General features: G+C 30.1%; 1 protein-coding gene across 1 annotated transcript in view; it reads right to left on the bottom strand.

Moving 5' to 3' along the window:
* Positions 1-23,723, bottom strand: part of LOC106682749 (innexin inx3-like) — a 135,282-nt gene that overhangs the window by 106,144 nt on the left and 5,415 nt on the right. The window contains exons 2-6 of the mRNA XM_067049061.1: positions 23,331-23,517; positions 20,298-20,442; positions 18,156-18,402; positions 13,456-13,881; positions 9,133-9,211 (exon numbers count right to left, since the gene is read on the bottom strand). Coding sequence (XP_066905162.1) covers positions 13,628-13,881; positions 18,156-18,402; positions 20,298-20,442; positions 23,331-23,517 — 833 coding nt within the window. The 3' untranslated portion in view covers positions 9,133-9,211; positions 13,456-13,627. The remainder of the gene's footprint in view (positions 1-9,132; positions 9,212-13,455; positions 13,882-18,155; positions 18,403-20,297; positions 20,443-23,330; positions 23,518-23,723) is intronic.

Here is a 23,723-nt window from a genome sequence, read left to right as displayed (position 1 = left end):
CAAGTAAGTCTCTTGTCAAGATGGAGTCCTAAGTATCGAATCTGTTCAACAGGCGTTAGTGGAGTATTTAGAAAGGATACTGTAGGACAGGAGGGCAGAGGTTTACGACGGAGAGTAAAGGTGATCTGGTGGGATTTGTCAGGATTTATTTTGATTCTTCAGTTTTTACACCATTCTTCAATAGATGTTATGTGTGCCTGTAGTGTTTGTGATGCATTAGTTGGGTCGTTCAGTAAATACTAAAATTTTATTGTAAATTAAGTTAGTTTTAAATATCTGATATATAAAGCAGGTATCTTTGGGGGGGGGGGGGCAGCCTAATTTTTTTTTTTTTCAAAACCCCTACAAAATTTTAATGGCGTGTTTATAAACAATATACTTTCTCCTTTTACTGTAGAACATGTACATTCTAAGGAGTATTTTGGAGTATATTATTTTTGTTGTCAGAATTAATAGAAGTGTATAATGTGTTGGGGCACACATTATTTCTGAATTTAACAAACTTAAATCTAATAAAAACTTAATTCTAATACTACGTGACCTTACGCAGTGTGTTGCCAACGCACTGGAGGGGGGCAGGTGTTAACGTGTTGAATAACGGATTTGTACAGTACTGAAGTGAATCGAAAAATTTGATGTGTCGTCGCTTGATGAACTCCGGTACAGTGGGCAACTCAAACAATTGATGCAGCTCCGGAGGCTTCTTCCTCCTCCACGATTTTCCTCAACATCGAATCCTGAAAAGTTTGAAGAAGGCGCTGGGTTGCATCTGATATGTGGGTAGACAATGGTGCCCCATATAGTAGTGCTGGTCTCAGAATACTTACAGAGGAGGTGGTTGAGACAATATGACTTTCGTCTTACTGTTCTCGCCTTCTGATATAAATGGGCAGAGAGCTTAAGATGACGGTCCAGCTTTACGCCCAAATATACGATAGAGTTGGAAGGTGAGCTCACCGTATTATTCACATGGAGAGTCTTCGGCAGTCTTGATCTCTTGTGCGCTGTGTGCGCGAACACAACACAGTCCGTTTTGGCTGCATTGACTGAGATGTTCAAGTAGCATTAATCGCATTAGTATTAATCGTAAAGGTTACATGGATACAAAACAAGTTTCCCAGAAAATCCACTATGAGCTCTTCTGTATTTAACATATAACATGGACTTTAAATTAGGCTCTTAATTTATCTAACACCAAGAGCCTAACTTAAAGTCCATGTTATATGTTAAATACGGATGAGCTCAATGTGGATTTTCTGGGAAACTTTTTTTGTAACCATGTAACCTTTACGATTAATATAACAGTTTCGCACTTCATGTTTCTTATCCTAATTTCATTTCTCTTACTTTATTATTATTTTTTACACATTACTTTATCCATTAGAGTTTTAAAACGCCCAAAATAAAAACAGCACAAACTGAGAGCAACTAACCTATCAAAATGACAGGAGACAAAGTGGTGTAGAGCTCAACTGGTCTGTGATGTCATTCTCCATTTAGAAAATCTATTAACAGATACTCAACCATGTTAAATGTTATGTCGTTTTAACATCCTATAATTTGGAAATATGTCTCTATTTAAGACAATTTTTTCCATTTAACACACTTTTAACATGTTAAATCATGGTCCCATCCTCTACACCGTCTATACAGCTGACATCCCAACCAATCCTAACACTACCCTCACCACGTATGCTGATGACACATGTGTGCTCGCTGTTAATAATAACCCAATAATTGTATCCTAAGCTCTCCAATCCCATATCACAGTCCTCGAAGAATGGTGTCGTAATTGGAGGATTAAGATAAATTCCAAGAAATCCCATCAAATCACCTTTACCCTTCGTCGTTAACCTACTGACTGCCACTGCACGTCGATTTCGACTATTACAGCACTTACTAGACAAACGGTCTAAACTCCCAACACATTACAAAAGACTGATCTACATGATTGTAATAAGGCTAATCTGGACATATGGAGTTGAGCTTTGGGGCTCCACTAAACCTTTGAATTCCTCTCGTATTCAATTCTTACAGTCCAAAATCCTTCGTAAAATCCTCAATGCTCCTTACTTTGTCACAAATAAAATCATACATAAAGACCTTAATGTTCCCTATGTAACCGATCTAGTCCGAACCAGATATCACCCCTTCCATTATAAACTCTCTAACCACTCAAACCCCCTAGTTTCTAATCTTGCATCCTCTTCCATTCCTGACAATCCTCCTAGGCGCCTGAAAAGAAGATGGCCATGAGACCAGCTAATGTAAAATGTCATTAGAGTGCTACCAATGGGTAGTTCCTCTACACGCCTGTAACACTCCATTTTAACTAAGATCATATTTACTAAATGTATTATGTAATTTTACTAAATACAGTTGTAAATTTCAATAAAATTATTTTTAAAAAAAATTAAAGATCATGAAAACCTCCAAAGTGGCACTTATATATATATATAATGTTACTATAGTTATATATATAAAGATGATCATTAAATCTATATAATTCTTTAAATATAGTTAGTTTACCATAAAGCGATAGATGATGCAATTATAAACATAGCATTATCATAAGAAAATGATTTACAGTTAAATTGCTACGTAGGAACACTATATGCCTAATATGTCTTGGGCCAAGTCAATGAGCTTGATGTTGACGTAGCCAGATCGAGTAGGAGTCTCGCCAGCCCACGGGCATAACTTCCAGGGGCCTCTAACCTTTTATAGGAGTGAACTCATAGCTAACTTATCTTATGTTCCACTTCGACAAGACAATTTCTATCTTCATTCATGATAGATAAATAAAATAAAGATTTTCATGACAAAATTAGCTCTTTCAATTTCAAAATTTATGATTGCACACAGAATACATATAGGGTAGACTTCGTTAAACGAAAGATATGAAAGGATTATTTCTGTGTATAGGAGAGAGAGAAACACTTTATTAAAAATATGCTACCTAACAGCATTGGATTACCTCATACACAGCATACTTAACATTAGTAAAAAACCATTTGTTTCGAAACCTATTAATATAAATAACCACAGTATACAAATTTTTTAATTGCTTATTGTTCTTTTCCCCGTGTTTATTTTCCATTTTTTTTTTCCACGGAACGGCCTATCAAGGCCACGCAATTATCATTACTTTTTCTCTTCTTCTCTTCCAGTATCTTCTCGTCATTTCTGTGTGCCTTTGCTTCCTCTCCTCCGACCAGGCAGCACCCTTCCGTTTTATTTGTTGCAAGAGCATTTATTTATTTCAATTTTCCCTTCTTTACAAGAGGCTCCTCTCATGGGATCACCTATACACAAACGGCTTACACCAGTTTTAAGACAAATATGGCTATGATGAAACCTCATCGAACGGACACCTTTTCCTAACGTACACAACACCCAACGGACAATATTCAAAAGTCTAAATCTCGAGCATAGAAATTTCGACCCCTTCCCAACCGATCCCTCTCTAACGGACGCGGACAACCAAATTTTCTAAACTGAGAAATGAATTCATCCCTCTAAATGGACGGTTAAATAAAATAAAATAGTATCTAACATTTTCATGTTTTAATATAAATGGTTATGCACATTTAAATATTAGAAGTTATTATTTTTTTTATTAACAAAACCTTAATCCGTTATTACAACAAATATTTTTTTTTTTTTTATTCTACTAAGTAATACTTTCAGTCTAATTATGAATTTATCGGGAGCGGAATGACTCAGTAGTAAGGCACTGTGCTACCAACTCCAAGGACTCGGGGTCGAATTTGGCTGTGACAGATAATCATTTATTCTGTTACACTAGGCTTGAGTCAATCCTGTGGGTTGGGAAGCCGTCCGGGGTTCGCCCTCATAAAGTGGGTTCCGTTATTTAGGGAAAAATCTGGTGGTCGAGCGTGATTCTGATCAAAACAAACACCTCCATGCACGACCGTTGCTCTAGTAAGAGAACATTCTTACAAAGCGCTGTGCACCCCTGGCACTTCATGGGTAACGGTACAGATTTATTTATTTTTTATTTAATTTTATTTTATTTTATTTAAAGGGATAATTAAAAATAAAATAAAACGTTCTTTGGAATCAGATTATTTAATGCTAGTGAAGTTTTAATATTTCGATATCTTGACCTCTCGGTGGTTTTCATAGAGCTCTCTTCTTAGCTCATCATCATTTATTACTTTAGTACGTTAAGCCCAATACGTCGTGGTCTAAAGTTCAATAAAAGATAAAACAAGTTTTCTAAGCGGAATTTAGAAGAGATTTCAGCGCGTACGATTTCAAAAAATCTCTATTTCCGGGTTAATAATCCAATTTACAGCTCTTGAAATTTTTCGAAGAGTGGTTAGACCGCGTTAGAACCCGGAACAGTGTGTCCACTAAGTTTATTTTTTATTTTTAAATATATTTATACATTAAATTTCATTAGTTTATTGATATTTACAACTGCATTATAAATACATACAAGTAAATTTTATGTTAGTTACATAATGGCATAATAGAGACATGTGGAGACTCTACCCACTGATAGAATTCTAATAGTATTTCTAGAAGAAAAGATCTCGAGGCCATATTCTTATCATTATCAGGTAATGGAGAAAATCCAGGTTAGAAACAAGTAGATTTAGTTAATTTCCAAGTTTATCGTGGAAGGATTGCAATCTAGTCATGGCCAAATCGGCGGCATATGTAACATTCAGGTATCAGGAAATCAAGGATAACTTGATTTGTGACAAAGTAAGGAGCAAGCACGATTTTACGAAGGATTTTGGATTGTAAGGATCTGACACGAGAGGTATTCGATGCTCAACTCCGTAAGTCCAGATAGGCCTTACTATAATCATATAAATGAGTCTTATGTAATCAGTTTGAAGTTTTGGCCATTTGACTAATACGTGTTTAGTAGTTGGAATCGACGAGCAGTTTTCAGTCTTGTATGAAGATTCTAAGTCAGTCATTTATCCCGATGTAGTCCTACGTAACGGATATGTTCGGCAGAAAGTCAAAGGTTCACGACGAAGGGTAAATGTAATTTGGTGCCTTTTTATTGGAATTTATTTTAATCCTCCTGTTTTGACACCATTCTTCAAGAGTGATGACGTGGAATTTGAGAGTTTTGGAAACAGTAGAAGGGTCATTATTCACTGACAATAGACATGTGTCATCAGAATAAGTAGTGAAGATCGTGTTAGAGGTGATTGGGATATCAGCTGTAAGAACAGTATAAATGACAGGACCAAGGATACTATACTACCCTGAGGTACACCAGCAAACTGAGGCAAGAGGAATGAATAAGCGCTGTTGTGATTCACTTGAAATAATCTGTCAGGGAAATCGGAACGGATGAGGAAGTATGTAGGGGGTAGGAATTTACGATTCTTGTATAGCAGTCCCGAGTGACGGACTCAATCAAAATATTACGAGTATAAACAGAACACACAATTATAAAATAACTTCATCCAAATTAAAAAAAAATTTTCATAAATTCATGCACATACTAAATTTTTCATACGAAAATACCTCTTCTCAGCTGGAACCCCTTGGAAAAGGACAAATCCGTTGGACTGTCCGATGTGAAGAGGTTTCTAAATTAAGGATATTAAATAGTTTTTAAAAATATTTCCATTTATACTTTTCTTTTCTTAGGCTTTTCATAACTGGTACTGGTACCCAAGTACTTAAAATTATATTTTATAGTAAACCTCCGTCATAAAAGATACGCGAAACATGGGCGTACAAAAATTATTAATTTAATAATAAATCAATTTTTTTTTTCAAGAAAATACTAAATTTAACAAACTAATAAAGCTCTACGACAATTATATATAATTTTCTTAAAATTTTAGTTTCATTCCCCTTTTCCATCCTGAAATGTCACCTCATTGACTGTGGTATACCTTCTTCACCTAGCTTTGATCCTGGGTACGTCCTTGATGCGAAATCACCACTATTTTGCAGGAACTTGGAAAAAAGCCTTTTCTCTCTAGGAAATATATTTTCGGATGATAATTAGTCAAAACCATGATTGACAATATGATGCCCTGTTTAATAAATAATGTGTCCAGGAACTGGATTGGCTCAAACGAGCAAAATATCCTTCTTAGAAATTGCTAAATGCACGGAAATGCTGGAAATTGTTCGCCTCTCCTGTTGATTAAACAAATCAACAGAAAGCTTTATCTCATTAATCTTCATACTTCTTTAGGAGAATTGTGAGTAGAGAGCCTAAGAGGAGAAAAAAGGTAGTTATTTCACCCCAATTTTTGGTAACTTTAATTAAAACTATGTATAATTACTAGTCAAAATTGATGAGTCTGCCAAGTATAGGTAGGGGGAATAAAAAATGGCGCCTGTTATAAACCTTAAAAAAATATAATTTTTCATTCGGAGCTCTATATCTTAAAAACTACCAACGATACTAGAAAATCTAAGAGAACATTATTTAAAGAAGAGTAAATTTGCTTAAATATGAGTCCTAATACAGCTATTTACGTTCAATAGTATTCCAAATATAGCTTGTTAAAAAGGTACATTGTATAAACAAATGCACTCAAAAATGAGTAGTAAGTGAATGTATATTGGGAAATCTATATTTCAAAAATATTTCGACGTAAAGATGTCTAATAGCACTCACATTAAAGCTAGTTTAATGTACTATAAAGTAGTTTATGACATTTATCTTTGTAGGAGTAGTAATTTTCATGATATTTGCTAAAATAAATTGATTTATAGTTGTTCGGACAAATTTTTATGTGCAAAATTTATATTTATATGCGAATATCATAAAAACTACTACCCCTACGAAGATATGTGTCATGAACTTCTTTATAGTAAGTTGAATTTTCTTTATTTTGAGTGTTGGCAGACATATGTGTCTGGAGATATATTTTTTCAAAAATCAAACATTTAATCCGAACAACTAGAAATTAACATTTTGTGAATTTATTTTGTCAAACATCGTAAAAACTACTAATCCTACAAAGATAAACGTTATAAACTATTTTATAGTAAATTTAACTAGCTTTAATTTGAGCGCTGGCAGACATCGGTACGTCAAATGGTTCCTGAGATATACGTTTTCATAAATCAAACTTATTGTCCGAATAACTATAAGTAAATTTATTTTAGCAAATATCATGAAAACTACTATTCTTAGGAAGGTGAAGGACATCAACTACTTCATAGTCCATTAAACTAGCTTTAATTTGAGTACTAATTGACATCTGTACATCAAATAATTTTTGAGATATAGATTTTAAAAAATAAATTCACTGACTACTGATCTTTCAGTACGTTCCATACAACATTTTTATGAAATGTTGCTTTTTAAAAAGCTATATCTCAAGAACTATTGAACGTAAATAGCTCTATTAGGGCTAATATTTTAGCAAATTTACTCTTCTTTAAATAATGTTCTTTTAAATTTTCTAGTGCTGTTGATAGTTTTTAAGATATAGAGCTCCGAATGAAAAATTATATTTTTTTAAGATTTTGAAACAGGCGCCATTTTTTATTCCCCTTACCTATACTTGGCAGACTCATCAATTTTGACTAGTAATTATACATAGTTTTCATTAAAAGGTTTAAGAGTTAAGGTGAACTAAAATAAAAAAAAGTATGTTATATCTTTATTATAGTGAGCATTATAGATTATTGCTATCTTGAGAAAAAAAATCAGCTGTACTTTCAACAGTAAACATTCCCCATTAACTTATTCTGCTATTTTTATGAAGATATCTAACAAGAAGAACTTTTAAATTCATTGTTTTTTCTTTTGTTTTGTTTTTTATAATAATTAACCTGTAATGATTCCGAAGTAAATAATTGCCTTTAAGTACAAACACAACCTACCTCTTAGTTTATTATTAATTTAAATGAAGCTATATTTAACTTTCTTATTATCGTTTATATCTCTGTTGTATACTTGACGATGGTGTTTATTATTTGGCCGAAACATAATCAAATTCAATCTTAAAACACTTGACTTTAATTAATCTCTGTGACTGACTTAATCAATAAATTTAAAAAAAAGTTCAAAGCAAGATAAAATGTTTTGTCACTTTATTAACACGTTTATTCATTTTTAAAAATTAGTTTGCTTGGATCACATGAAAGTTGTATAAGTGAAATTAATAATTAATAAATTAAATAAATAAGGATTCAATAACCCCTTTTATAATTAGGAAACTAATTATAAATCAATAATTTGGACATCATTTTAATTTTAAAGAGCAGGAGTAGAACAATATTTGTAAATACTTAGAGATAATAAAGTTCGTGATTAAGGAAAACCTCCAAGGTATTAATGTCATTCAATGTCTAATGAAACAATCAATCATAATCACAATTGGAGACCCAAGACTATTTTCTAAAAAAAATTATTGTTTATAAAAGAAGATGGGACACGAAAAGCCTTCTAGAAATTAATTTCTATTCTGATTAGAGAATTTTATAAAAAGTGAAAAAAAAAAAGAATTGTGTGTAGTCTTAGTACTGGCATTATTGTATAGAATTTGAAACTAACCTGAATTATACTGAAGTTGACTATAGCAGGAATATTTTTCATATTGAAAAAGGGGGCTATGATATAACAAGAGCTCACTAAATTGGACCGGTACTGCCAGGATTGTTAAGCTTCTATAAGCTCTTACTGTCCTATTACAATATACAAATTTTCCTGTTAGAATTCAGCACTGTCCCCTCCCCTACCATTTTATCCTATGTCATGAAATCAACTCCCATATAATTTTTTTTCTTGATTTCTACAACATCGGTAAAGAAGTTTCACTTTTAAAAAAGTATTCATCATTGTAAGAGTTGTATTTAAGGCAAGCAGATGTAACACAATCTAATCGAAAAGACTTAAGGTGTCACTTAATATATTATTATTGTATTTAGTAAACACCCATATTAGTAGAATTTTAGCTGTATTATCATTTGTATTATTAATAGTAAAAGATTTATCTATAAGAGAAAATAACTCAAATTACAAAAAAAAAAAAAAAAATGTTATTACAAAACACATTTAATAATTTGTATCAATTTCATAAAACATAAAAATTTAAATTTAACCTCAGGACAAAAACCAATTTTGAGATACTTGAAGTAATTTTAAAACATTTTATTACTAACCTTGAAGAGAAAGTAACAGGGAACCAGCATAACGTGGCGAAGGCCTGCGCCTCAATCGAAAGAAGTCGTTTTTCATGAACTAAAAAAATATTAAACTAAATATAGAAATAAATAAAATTAAAATATATTGAACCTCTATACAAACAAAATCTGTTTATATCAACTTTTTTCTTTTTAGGAAATTTTCAGTTTTTATTATTATAACTCTGGCAGATAAAATTTCAATATAATTACAAGTATAAATGACAATAATAGCTACTTTGATCAAAAATAAAATCACTAAATGTGTGACAAAGTTTTATTTTATTTTTGGACATATTCCAAATAAGATAAACTAGAGTTACTTTTGTTACAAACTGTCCCAAAGCTTTTAGGCTTGTCAAAAAATAAACCCTGTTAATTTTATGATCTATAGAATACGTCAAATACAAATAAAAACTTTAATTTTTCAGATGTTTCACGATCAAAGTGAAGCACCATTATAAGTTGTTTATTTATAAAACCAGCCAAGAACATAATAGGTATTTCTTAATAAATTTTAAATCCATAACTTTTTTAATGAACCGTTTTGTTACTATATTATCACATAATTAAAGAATTTCTCTTCCCCCCCAAAAAAAAAATTATTATTATTATTACCAGGATTATTAATTTTTTTAAATTAAATAATACACTTAATATAAAATTAAAATAAAACACTGTAGGAATATAAGTCTTTGATTGTTTACTTTTTTTTTTTTTTTTCAACTGTTTTATCATTCTATGCTAAATCATTGAAAATTGTAGATGTGATTTTTTCAGAATTTGAGATCAGGAAAATTATTAAAAGTAAAAATTCAAATTATGTTTATTTTGTCTTGGTTTTAGTTTATTTTTTTTTTTATTTTAGGATTATGGCTTTTTTTTTTTTTTTTTTTTTTGTAAATAACAAAACATCTATCTACAATACATTTTGTAAATAATGTATACAATAACTTAGAGTTATTATTTATTTATATTAGTATGTGGACCTGTCAATTTGTGTTTTAACTTATTTATTCCCTTACCTTATTTATTCATTAAATTATTTTATTATTTTTTTAAAACTTATTTATCCATTCAAGTATTTCTTTTAACCAACTTTTTATTATATTTTCTTTTAAATCTATGTATTAGTTTTGTTTTGGCAAAATGTATTTATTTGTTTATTTTTCTGTGAACTGATCTACTCCTGTGACTATTATTTCTCTGGATTGATTTCACATTGCTGTCTAATAGTGAATTTGTTTAGCGGGTCACTGGGGTGGATCTGAGGGGTTGAGTTGGAGAGAGTGAATTTGTCGATCAAATGAAATAAAATTGAGAAATGGAAGGAACGAGAAAGGGAAGGAATAAATTGAAATATTTGTATTTAGTGTGTAGACTGGAATGGATTGTAAAAGGAAACTGGGAGAAAAATAAACTGTTTTCTTTCTTTTTTACTATATCATGTAAGTAAAAGTAATTTATACATGTCCGATCACGGATTGATTAGTATACTGTGTAATGTAGCAGCCTGATGTATTTGGGCAGTATGGATGAATAAAGCATTTCTCTCTCTCTATGTTTATTTAAAAAATTATTCATTTTTCATGTATGTTTTATATATATGTATCGTGTTTGTCTTTGAGATTATCAGCACAACTAAAAAAAAAAGTTTTTTTTTCCTTTTGAATTGGTAGTATTCCAAAGATAGTACTGTAGACAGGGGTTGTTTTCCTTACAGACAGTCCAGTAGTTATCCTACTTCGACAAAGTAATCCCAATCTATGGAATACATTCAATAAAAAAACAAGTTTTTTTTTTTTTTTTTTTTTATTCTGCCAGCTATATGAGGGGTATGAAATAAATCAATCTCCATTTTTAAAAACGATAGTTTTTCTACAATTATAATGAAAAATGCATAAGTATTTTATATGGGGAAACCATTCGAGTATAATGTTTAATTAAAGGTAGTTGTTGAAGTAAATGTGTCAACATTTTATTTTCAGTTTATTCTTAAGATTTGAATAAGACTGGAACCATATTGAATGTCAAGTTGGGTATGTGTTTCTTTAATTATAAATAGAATTGGTATTTCTATTTTCAAATTAAGATTATTTTCCAAACATTTTTTTATAGTATTTATTTTTTTTATTTGATATAAATCTTGTTTTAAACTTATTTTAACTTTATTTCTTACTTTATCCATTTGATGAAGTTATATATGTTTTTGTCCAGTAACAACGACACAAAGTACTGAACACCTCATCCTTCATGGATTGAAGCGGTACAAATTTTAATTTTTTAATTTATGTAAGTGTTTATCTGAATATATAATATTTTATAATTAGTTTGTTCCAAATTTAGAATTTTTTAATAAAATAAAAAATATATATTTTATTTTCACTTTATCTTTAACAACTGATACATACAATACACAACATACATAGAATTGGTATTTTTCTTTTCAAATTTATTGTTTAAGAAAAAAAAATTGTTTGATAATATTTATATCTGATATAAAACTTATTTTAATTTTTTTTTACCAAATTTATTTTCTACTTAGTTTTATATTTTTATTATAAAGATATATATGTTTATGTACTTATATTCTATTTTCAATTTAGTTCATTTGAAATTCAGAAATAAGAAGATGTATGTATTTTTTATTTTACTTTGTATATATAGGTATGTGTGTATATACATTTTTTTTTGTAATATGTAAAACTTGTTTTTCTTGTAAATTTTGGTTGTATAGTACACAATTTTTAAATCAACCTCCAGTAAATAGTTATTCCATTTCTGTAGTACTTTTTTATTTTTATTATTTTTTTTAAACATGTTGTATCAGTATTGTTTAAATAAAAGTAATTATTATAATTTTAATGTTCAAGTAAATAAATATAAATTATGAGGTTCATAAAATATTTAAAAACAGTAAATAAATAGACTAACTACAGAAGTTTTGATTAAGTTTACTTATTATTTCAGTGTTTCCCTTCTTGATAGTACTTCTGAGCATAAATCAAAATTATTTAAAATGTCTCATGCAACACTGACATTAACTGAAATATGTTTCAATAATGAAATATCATGGCACCGTAGATAAGTTAAATTTTTATTTAAAAAATGTTGATTTATAACAATTATTTGACAGAAGAAAATTTAAATTTTGAAATAAGCTGAATAAAGTTTTGGAATAAAATTTTAGTTTGTAAAAAAAGTTTTTGTTTTCAGAAGTGAATATATTAATTTTTTATAAAAAGCCCTTTAATTGTTTTATTTATTGAAATTTTTATGTATGCAATTTTTTAATATTAGTTTTATGGTTAATTTTATAGTTAAATTTTAATTTAAAATTTTATGGGTTCAATTTCAATAAGACCATCTCTTTGATTCATAAACAATATTTAATAATTTTCTTTATAAATTTAGAGTAAAAAAAAAAAATTGTCAAATTAAAATAAATATTTATAATTTAAATGTGTAAAATAATGCACTAGTTAATTTTTAAAATAAATAAAAAATAGAGAGAGAGAGAAAATAGTAATTTTTAAATTATACTCTAAAAAGGTGCACAGGTTTATTGTTATTAAATAAGTTGAGGTGTGTATCCTTCAACCTGGTGATGTCAGGGCTAAAAATAGAAATGAAGTCATGGCTTACATGTTGCATGCAAGTTGACATTCACAAACAGATGCTTTAATTCAACAACTAAATTTATATATATATTGAAGATAAACGACTTACGAACTGCAAAACATTTAAAATTCATCATGAAAATCACTAAAAAAATTTTATAATACATCAAATAATGATTTTTACAAATACACTCTCTCATCATAGCCATTACTCATACACGAGCTAGAAAACACAAAAACATGATAACACTCTTGTCATAGAGATCATATTAACTGATAACTCAAATCCTCTGAGCTCAGATTTTTTTTTCTTATATTTCACTAACAAACAGAAAACTGAAAAATCACTTATTAAAACACACTCAATCAATTTACACATAAAACACTTTGTGCATTAGGGATAAAATAAAACTTGATTATAACTTCAATTATAACTTCCTTTTTATATATACATAATACAATTACTTTATTGACAAAATAATTTCAAAATTCCGAACTATCATACAAATTATATCACAAGAACATCACACACCAAAGATAAATTTGATACTAAAGAGAAAAATAATTATAACAAGGTTAATATCACAAAGTAAACAAAATAAACTGATTCTTAGAATTAGAGCCATGGAGGCTTAATTATAAAAATAACCTCTTAAATTAAAAAAGAAATAAAATGGCTTACCTATATATCAGACTTCTCGTTTAAAAAACAAAATAAATATAAAAATCGAAAAGAATTCACAAATTCAATTAATTAAGAGTAAAAAAGACGACAGTATATACATTTGTAAACATATGACACAAACTGTGAGCATATGGATCACTATTGGCATCTGTCCAAGGCTTCTTCCCTCCTAAACATTTGAATTCGAATCTGGAACAATTTCACACTTCTTGTAGACTGGTACTACATCGAGAAATTCCATATTACAAGGCTCACGCAGTTCTAAAACTACATTTTCAAGTAATTCGGAATAAGTCGTAGGGTTCATACTCTTTCCAAGTTGCTGTAAAAATATCCAATCACAAACTGACAGTTTATTGGCTAGAACAAATGTGCTGTTCCATCCTAGCTGTGGTGTTAGTGTGAGTCTTATCAAACAAGAACCTACAACAGAACCGTTATCGTACCTATTCAAATAATAAAACCAAAAACATAGAAGCATTTTAACAAATTTATAAACTAAGTTTATGGTAGTAGTTTTAAATAATTTTATTCACCTATCTGAGACAACTTTTTTACATTAAGGCCAATTTAAAATTCAATCATTTAAACCAATATTGGAGATATGACTGGGTGAAGGTTATTTATGATATTTTAGGAGGAAAAAATAGGAATTTTCGTTTGGAAGAATATTTTAAAAACTCCTTTCAAGAAGGCACTGTGTTTAATTTTTTTAAACTAAATTTATATAGTTACTAGGAATTGAAAATACAGTTTTACAGTCTAAAATGTGAATAACATAAAAATTTCTTAAAAAAATATATATATTAAAACTTCATACATACTTTACATTTAGGTCAATTTAAATTTCAATCATTTAAACCAATAATTGAAGATATGACTGGGTGAAAGTTCTATATGATATATTAGTAGGAAAAAATAGGAAATTTCGTTTAGAAGAATATTTTAAATACTCCTTTCAACCAGCTGTCTTGTTTAATTTGTTGAAAACTAAATTTATATAATATTTAGAAACTAAAAAAGGAGTTTTACAGTCTAAGATAGGAATAAAAAATTATTAATTTCTGAGAAAAAAAACTCTGAAGAGTTCATACATATTTTATATTTAAGACAACTTTTTACATTTGGGTCAATTTAAATTTCTTGATGATCGAAAATGATTGAAGCATTGCTAGATGAAGGTTCTCTACGATATCTTAAGAAAAAATACAAATTTCTGTTTAGAAGAATATTTAAAAAACTCCTTTCAATAAGACACCTTGTTTAATTTCTTTAAACTAAATTCATATAGTTTTCAGGAGTTGAAAATTGAGTTTTACGGTCTAAAATGTGAATAGCATACTGGGTTTCTAATAAAAAAAAAACTCCTTGTTTACCTTTTTGAAAACTAAATTTATACAATTAGTTTTCAAATTTATATAATTTTTAGGAATTAAAAATAGAATTTTAGTCTAAAATAGGAATAAAAAATTATTAAATTCAATAATATAGCAATTTTAAAGAAAAGAAAAACTTAAATCTTCATACATATTTTATATTTATGACAACTTTTTACATTTGGGTCAATGATTTAAACCAACAATTGAAGACATGACTGCGTGGAGGTCCTATATAATATTTTAAGAAAAATATGAATATTTTAAATCGTTCTTTCAACTAGGCACTGTCTTTAATTTTTTTAAATTAAATTTATACAATTTCTAGGAGTTAAAAATAGAGTTTTACAGTCTAAAATGGGAATAATATAGCAACTTCTGAGAATAAAAATTCTTAAGAAAATTGTGCTAAATGTAAAATATATATACAGTATTTTACATTTAGCACAATTTTTTATATTTAGGTCAATTTAAAATTTAATCATTTAAACAAATAATTGGCGATATGACTGGGGTGAAGATTGTATATGATATATTAGTAGGAAAAAATAGGAAATTTTGTTTAGAAGAATATTTTAAATACTCCTTTCAAGAAGGCACAGTGTTTAATTTTTTTAAACTAAATTTATACAGTTTATATGAAATAAAAATAAAGTTTTACAGTCTAAAATGTAAATAACATAGAAATTTCTTAGAAAAAAATATATATATATTAAAACTTCATACATACTTTACGTTTAAAACAACTTTTTCAGATTTAGGTCAATTTAAATTTCAATCATTTAAACCAATAATTGAAGCATGAGTAGATGAGGGTTCTGTACGATATCTTAAGAAAAATATGAATTTTGGTTTGGAAGAATATTTTAAATACTCCTTTCAACAAGGAACCGTGTTTAATTTTTTATAACTAAATTTATGTAGATTTCAGGAGTTAAAAATAGAGTTTTACAGTCTAAAATTGGAATAATATAGCAATTTCTGAGGGAAAAATATTCTTAAAATTGCATACATATTTTACATTTAGCACAATTTTTTTATATTTAGGTCAATTTAAATTTCTATGATTTAAACCAATAATTAAAAACATGACTGGGTATAGGTTGTATACGATATTTTAGGAAATGTGTGAATGTTTGCTTGGAAAAATATTTTAAATACTCCTTTTAACTAGGCACTGTGTTTTAATTTTTTTATAATACATTTATATAATCAGTTTTCAAATTTACATAATTTTCAGGAATTAAAAATAGAGTTTTACAGTTTAAAATAGGACTAAAAAATTATTAAATTCAATAATATAGCAATTTCCAAGGAAAGAAAAACTTATTAACATGCGTTACATTTAGGAAAATGTTTTTTACATTAAATTTAAATTTAAGTTAATTTAATCAAGTCAATTTAAATTTCTGTATGATATTTTAGGAAAAACATGAACTTTATATAAATATATAGTTTTCTGGGAGTTGAAAATAAAGTTTTACATTCTAAAATTGGAATTATATAGTAATTTCTGAGAAAAAAAAAACTCTAAAAAGTTCATACATATTTTATATTTAGCACAAGTTTTTATATTTAGGTCAATTTAAAGTTCAATCGTTTAAACCAATCATTCGGCCATCCTAAGGACAATCTTAAATATAAACTTACACCTCAGATCCAATTCTTGATTGGATCCAATCGTAACTACTACTAATGCTTGCCGTCTTACGAATCCCACTATGTCTACTGACGAGGGAACTGTGATCTAAAACTGCTGTCATTCTCCAGTACTATCATCTGCACAGCCTTCATACTCAACTTTGATACTGATGATCTAGAACTGTGATAATGATGATCTACAACTGTGATACTGATGATCTACAACTGTGATACTTTGCTGTCATTCTCCTACTTCTTACATAATTTCAATTCCCTTCCATTTTCAATCTTTCAATTAATGATCAACCAAACCAAGCAGAACCTGGCATTTACAGCATTAGTTAATTCCTTTAGACATTGGATTCCGTATGCAGCAGCTATGGCCATCTAGGAAAAATCGGGAACTAAGAAGATGTACTGTCAATCCAATATTGAGTTTTTATCAGGAAGGCCATAATCTTATGGTTTGGGCATGTGGATAGGATGCTAGAGGACTGACAACCAAGAAGACTGCTGTATCAATTGTCAGAAGGTGGCAAGTTATACAAGATTATAATATTTTAATTTTATAAATGCTCGAGAATAATTCATACCGCTTTGTAGGGCAGGGGTGAAGAACATGTTTAAGTCATAATAGCTTAATAGAATCAAAGCATTAATAAGTCATAAATGGGAACATTTTAAGTTTTTAACAGTACCTTGCCAAATAAGTACAAAGTAGAAAGTATTATCAAATTATATTATTAAATGAATTTCCAAAAGGATTAAGCTGTATTTATTTATTTTTTAAAGAAGAATTATATATTCTTATATTATATCCTATTTTCATATAGGAAACTATTTATCTACGTATGATGAGGACTTGGAAGTCATCAAGACAGACCTGTGCCAGTTAAGGATGAGGAAATGAAGACGACATATATTCACAGAGATCAGAAAACTATAGAACCATGATATAAATAAAATAAAGTAAATAATTAAATGAGAACTCTCTCATAACATAAACCATTTAGATTTTTTATGAGATACTACTCGACTCATCTGGAGATCCAATATGAATCATAAATTTCATACAAAGCACATTAAGTCCTCAGAGTTAGATCTAGTAATATCTTCAGATTTAATAAGTGCCTGTTTTAAAATGCTACAATCTGTAGAAGAGGACTTCACATTCACACTGAATATGCTAAGCCTTCTCTTCATCCTCAAGGCATAGACGGCAGGAATCATCCACTAATTTCATCTTCTTGAAGTGACGTTTCAGCAGACAGCGGCCTGTGAGGAGACGTGTTCCTTGTTCCCAGCTCTTTGTTAGGTTTAGTTAGAGTTGATTAGATATTTGATGCCATGGTAACTGAGAATGCTAAGGCGTCACCTTTACAAACTCGAGTCTGGTGTGGCACTGGTTTAAATCTGGCCTATGCAGGTTGACTTTTATTTCGTGATGACCCAAGGATTGGAACTCGACCTTTCCATTCTGATAAAAATAAACTGCTAACCTGTTTGATAACTAACTAATCCGCAAATGGGGAGGTATGGCGTTAACAAAAAAAAAAAAAACTGTATATTTGTTCCATAATCTATAGGAATGATAAACTCAGTTTTATAATAAAAACTATTATACAGTAACAAGTAATGACTAGCAAAAATTAACAATTAATATTACTTTTCACAACTCACTTTTCTTTCTCATTGAAACTATGGTGAGGAACCATAATCTGCACACAATAATCAATGCAGATATAACCAACAGAAATGAGAACCAAAACCAAAGGAGTAAGTAAATTTTTTCATTCAACATGTTCAGGGTCATTACGCATAAGGCATCTCTACTTTCTATTGTACCTGAAGGCCCGAATTTTCGGAAAGTGCATCTTGTCATCGATGGAAAAGACGTTGCTTGAGCAGACTCAACATTAAAGAAAACCTAAAATAAAATATAAATAAATAGATCTTGATTATCTTAGGCAGTAAGGTAAGTCAGGGCAAGTGGATTTTGGGGGAGGAGCATAAGATGTTTTTAAAAATACTTATAATCATAAGCTTTACGAAAAACTAGTGCCTTCCCTTTAAATTATAGCCCACCAATAGAAAAATGGGAAACATGTTTATTTTTACTTACACCTATCTATATTGTAATAATTAAAATTTATTAAAATAAATAAAAGGAAATTTAATAGTTTTAATTATTCTCAGATCTAAAATATAGCTTTGAAGATGACAAGGTTTAAATGAAAATATTAAATATTAAATATATATGAGAATTTTATTTTAAATAATTTATTAAATTATTGACTCTTATAACAGATCAGGTTTTCCAGACAATCAGAAGACAATGACACCTAACTAAATTTTTTTAATAATTTCTTTATTGCTATTTACAACTGTATAAATATATATGCATCAAGTAAATTTGCTGTAAGTGAATACATGATACAAACATGTGGAGAATCTACCCATTGATAGAACTCCAAAAACATTTCTAGAGGAGATCTCGAGGCCATCTTCTTTTCAGACACCTAGGAGGATTATTAGGTAATGAAGGAGATGCCAGGTTAGAAACGAGTTGGTTGGGAAGTTTATCATGGAAGGATTGGTTTCTGGTTCTGGCCAAATCGGCAACATATGGAACATTGAGGTCTTGATGGATGATTTGATTTGTGACAAAGTAAGGAGCATTAAGGATTTTGGACTGTAACGATGGTTTAGTGGAGCCACATAGCTCAACTCCGTATGTCCAGATAGGCCTTATAACAGTCAAGTCGATCAGTCTTTTGTAATGGATTGGAAGTACAGACTGTTTGTCTAGTAAATGTTGTAATAGTCGGAATCGACAATTAACTAAACTAATATTAACTTTTACAAATATAATTAAATCCTAGGTAGAGCAGACTAACCAATTATATATGCTTCTTTTTTTACAGATGGTTCTCGATATCTTCTTTCTCAAAATCTCCCTTTGACAGTAAAACAAAGGATTTAGTACCATTTGCTTCCAGTATATGTCCTCCTCCTGGCAATCCAAACAAAAAGTCACTTCACTTTCTTCAGTTATATGATCTTGGATAACTGGTGATTCTTGATGTATTCTTTCTTATATATATAACACTGACAGTAGACAAAGGTGGTAAACCCTACCAGCTTCCAGAAGGTGTCCTCCTCCGCCTAAACAATTGTCCTTTTTCCTTTGTTCATTGTTCAATAGTAGATCCAAATATTGATTGTCACACAACCATTTCAAGTTTTTGCTTATAATTTTCTTTATATATATTTTTCCTTAATACTTATTATCAACTTCTATATTTTCTTAAATTTACTGTAAACAAAATTATCATATATAACAGAAGTTGATAAAATTTTAATTTCCCCTCTCAATATAATAGAAATTCAATGGACTTTTGGAGGACGTCCTGAACCACACTCCAAAACAACACCTGACTCACAGCTACATTGAAACAGAAAATAATTATCTGCTACAGATAGATTCGAACCCAGATTTTTGGATTTATTAGCATAGTGCCTTACCACTGAGTTATCGATTCCCACTTTTATGTTGATATATAGCCCTTAAAATAGTTAGGTTTTTTTTATTAAAAAGAAAAAAAGAAAAATTATGTATCTATAGGTTAAAGATGTTTTTCGGTACATAGGAATAGTATAATACATTTAATGACACTAATTAAATAAAATAATCAACAGCCTACTAAAGTCAAACTTTCAAAGTTTTAGTCTGCACTTGTCCCAGCTTAGATTACTTGTCCCCCTTACTTAGATGTCGATAAAACATTAAAATTAATTTATAAATACATTTACTCAGAGTACCTGTAATCCATACTTCACAAAGCCACCTCCAAGAAATATATCAGTAAAATAAAAATTTACAATTACGTTTAAAACAAATAAAACTTCGGCTAAAACGTAACCAAGAGACCACAGCATAAAAGAACTCATTCTCATTGCCAAATATCTGAAATAGATTGATAAATGTTATATCGTTAATAAATATTGAAGAGCATTTTCATTTTTATGATTAGGATTTTCATATAATTAGAAAACTAAAAAATTACTTAATTTATTCATTTCAAAAACCAATCGACTCATTATCGAAGAAAAATGAAGTTAATAGTTGATAGTAGATTAATATGTAGGGAAGATGGTCGGGGGTGTGTTCATCGATTAAACGCAAAAACTATTTATTTGTGCCGACGTTTCGACCTGAATTTCAGGTCTTCATCAGGGCTAAAAAACCAAAATGAGATAACAACCATCATTCAGAGATAATAAACAAACAAGTTTGGAAATTTACATAACAACGAATTAAATAAAAAGTAGTTGATTAATAACAATAGAAGTAGATAGTAGGAGATTGATAACAATAGAAGAAGAAATATAATATTGGGTTGTAAAATAAGTTTGCAGCGTTTTTTATTGGTGATTTCAATAAAAACTTAAGTTACTTGTAAATATTTTTATTCAATTATATACGACCCATTTTTATCTATTACATGTTGCCACCTTTCAGGTAATTTTTTAACTCCGTTCTCCCAGAACTTCTCGAATTTTTGCGCAATGAACTTCTCTATGGGTGTTTTGTAGTCCTCGAGAAAAATTAAAGGTGTTTCCTGTTAAGAGTGTTTTCAAGGGCCCACGATAAGTGAAAATCTGTTAGGGCAAGGTCTGGTGAATAGAGTGGGTGGGGGATCACATCCCAGCCAAACTCCAATAATTTCTGACATGTGAGGACAGGCGTTATCGTGATAGAAAACTATGCCTTTGCGATTATGAGACACTTTCATGAATTTGATCATCATCAATAGTTGAAGGACGACCCAAGCGCTTTGTGTCTTCCAATTCAAAATTTTGGTTCTGAACCAAGCAAACGACGTATGTACGGTGCTTTCTCATAAGGCATCATCTCCATACACACTGCAAATTTTGTTAACCGTCCTGTGTAGCAGATTTTCCTTTTCGAAAATAAAAAATCATTAAATGACAAAAATGAATTTGTTTCTCTTCCATTTTGAGCAAGGAAAATACCACTTAAAGATAAGGAATCTTGGTTGAAACTGATGCATAAAAGCACCTTAACTAATCCTTTTTTTTTTAAATATGTAAACATGATTTTATAAACTCAGAGAGGATCAAATTGAAATATTGAAAAACGCTACAAACTTATTTTACAACCCAATATTATAGACGTAAGAAGATATTTATGAGATAAAATATGTTATTATTTGAGACACTACTTACTCCCATTCCCTAATCCATGAAGGACTTGGCAGTTTGTTCAGGATGATCAATGAAGACATGATGCTGGCTACGCATTCTGATGTTCAGGTGAAGAAGTACAGGGACACTTATTATAGTGTTAAGATTGAAGGGGCTAACCCACACAAAACATGTAATGGGGTAAACTTCTATACGAATGGATTCTTAATGGAACAAGGCTCTGGAGCAGGAATATGGAGGATGGACAGACCAAATGAAGGCATCTTTCAGGCTGAGGTGATCGCAATTAATGTGCCTAGAATCTGATAAAAGAGGATACAAGGAATATGCTAATCATGATTTTTACGGATAGTCAGGTAGCCATTCATGCACTGGGCAGTTATTATTACGCTAAGAGTGTAAGATTTACCTAAACTCTCTTTCCTTAACCAACAGAGTGCAGGTAGAATGGGTTCCTGGTCACAAAGGCATTAAGGGTAATGAGGGAGCGGACTACCTTGCTAGGAAAGGATCTGAGGTCGCTCCCTTTACAGCTGACCCCATATGTGGGATTAGTCTCAGCCATGCAAAGAGGCATATCGAAATGATTGCTGAGGGCAAGGCTGGGTTATTTTGGAGGAACGTCAGAGGACTAGATCAGCCAAAGTTGTTCCTAAAGGGATCCTGTAAAACACTTCTGCATATGGACAGGAGCACTCTAAGATGGGTGAAAAGTCTATGTACAGGACACTTGTCGGTTGAAGGATGATGAAACTGCATACCACATCATTTCTATGTATGATGTATTAGCAAGGAAACAATTTCTTACCTATGGGAAGGATCGCATCTTATAAGGTGTCACCAAATTTTTTAAAAACGTCTTTTTACCTCATCCTTTACTAGTGAAAGTTGGATAGCTTGCTTCTTGATTCAATAACATAAATGAACAATATAGACTGCTGTTAAATAAAAATAAAAACACATCTAAAAACCTTTTATACATAAAGAAAACTATTTAATCACAAAACAGCAGAGGTGACTCCTTTTGTATCCTCCTCATATCTCACTTGACTTCCTTCCTCCTGATCCTCGCCTCCATGTCCTTTCTCCATTCACTTCGTCTTCAGTCTCTTATACTCCTTACACTTTCATAGGCTGACTTGATGATCCGTTCAGTCTCTGCCTAAGACTTTTCCCCCATACTTGTTCGGCATTGACTTCTATTTATTCTTAAATTTATTGTGATCGCAATTATGATGGGGAGCTAAATAAAGTTTAAAATATTTTCATCTTCTCAACCTGGCCTCGATTCATCAAACTTCAGGAGGACAGGCGCCACCATATTTTTGCAACCCTAAACTTTGCAAGACGGTTGACCCATATACAATATCCAGATTCGCAAAGGCATCTGACTTGCTTTGAGCAAAGAAGGGACGGTGTATAATAGGCCCTCTTTTGATAATTGATTTAAATTTCCGTATTCAAAAAGCGAAAATCAAATTTTAAACTAACTTTCTTATGTTCTGTTCAGCACACATAAAATTATTAATAAACTTTTTTTTTGCCAACGACACAATTTTAGAAAAGAACAGTGTTACTGTCAAAATTATTTTCTTCAATAATTAGAAATACAAAAATTACAATTACCTGGCCAGCAGTTGTACCTTCTCATTCCCAATTATTAATGAATTTCTGTCTTTCAAGAATTTTTCAAAAAAACCATCATCTATATAACTCCAAACGTTCTGTGGCAATAAAAATGACAATCCTTGCAAAAGTAATACCAATGGAACCCAAGGATAGAAAGAATGTTTTCTGCTACTCTCTGGAGGACCTTAATGTTACACAAATAAAAATATAAATCTATAGTGAATGAGGAGAAGATGGTTGGGGGTGCGGTCAATGAAACACAAATAAGTATGACTAACTTATTTTAATGTGCCGACGTTTCGGCTAGAGTTTCTAGCCTTCTTCAGGGCTAAAAACAAAACAAGATAACAACCATAAGATAATAACTACAGTAAGTATAGAAATATAAGA

This window comes from Halyomorpha halys, unplaced genomic scaffold (assembly GCF_000696795.3).
Source record: "Halyomorpha halys isolate HHAL.00 unplaced genomic scaffold, Hhal_1.1 Scaffold439.1, whole genome shotgun sequence".
In the NCBI taxonomy this organism is placed as follows: domain Eukaryota; kingdom Metazoa; phylum Arthropoda; class Insecta; order Hemiptera; family Pentatomidae; genus Halyomorpha; species Halyomorpha halys.
Note: the sequence above shows the minus strand (reverse complement) of the source record. Positions and strands in the feature narration are given on the sequence as shown.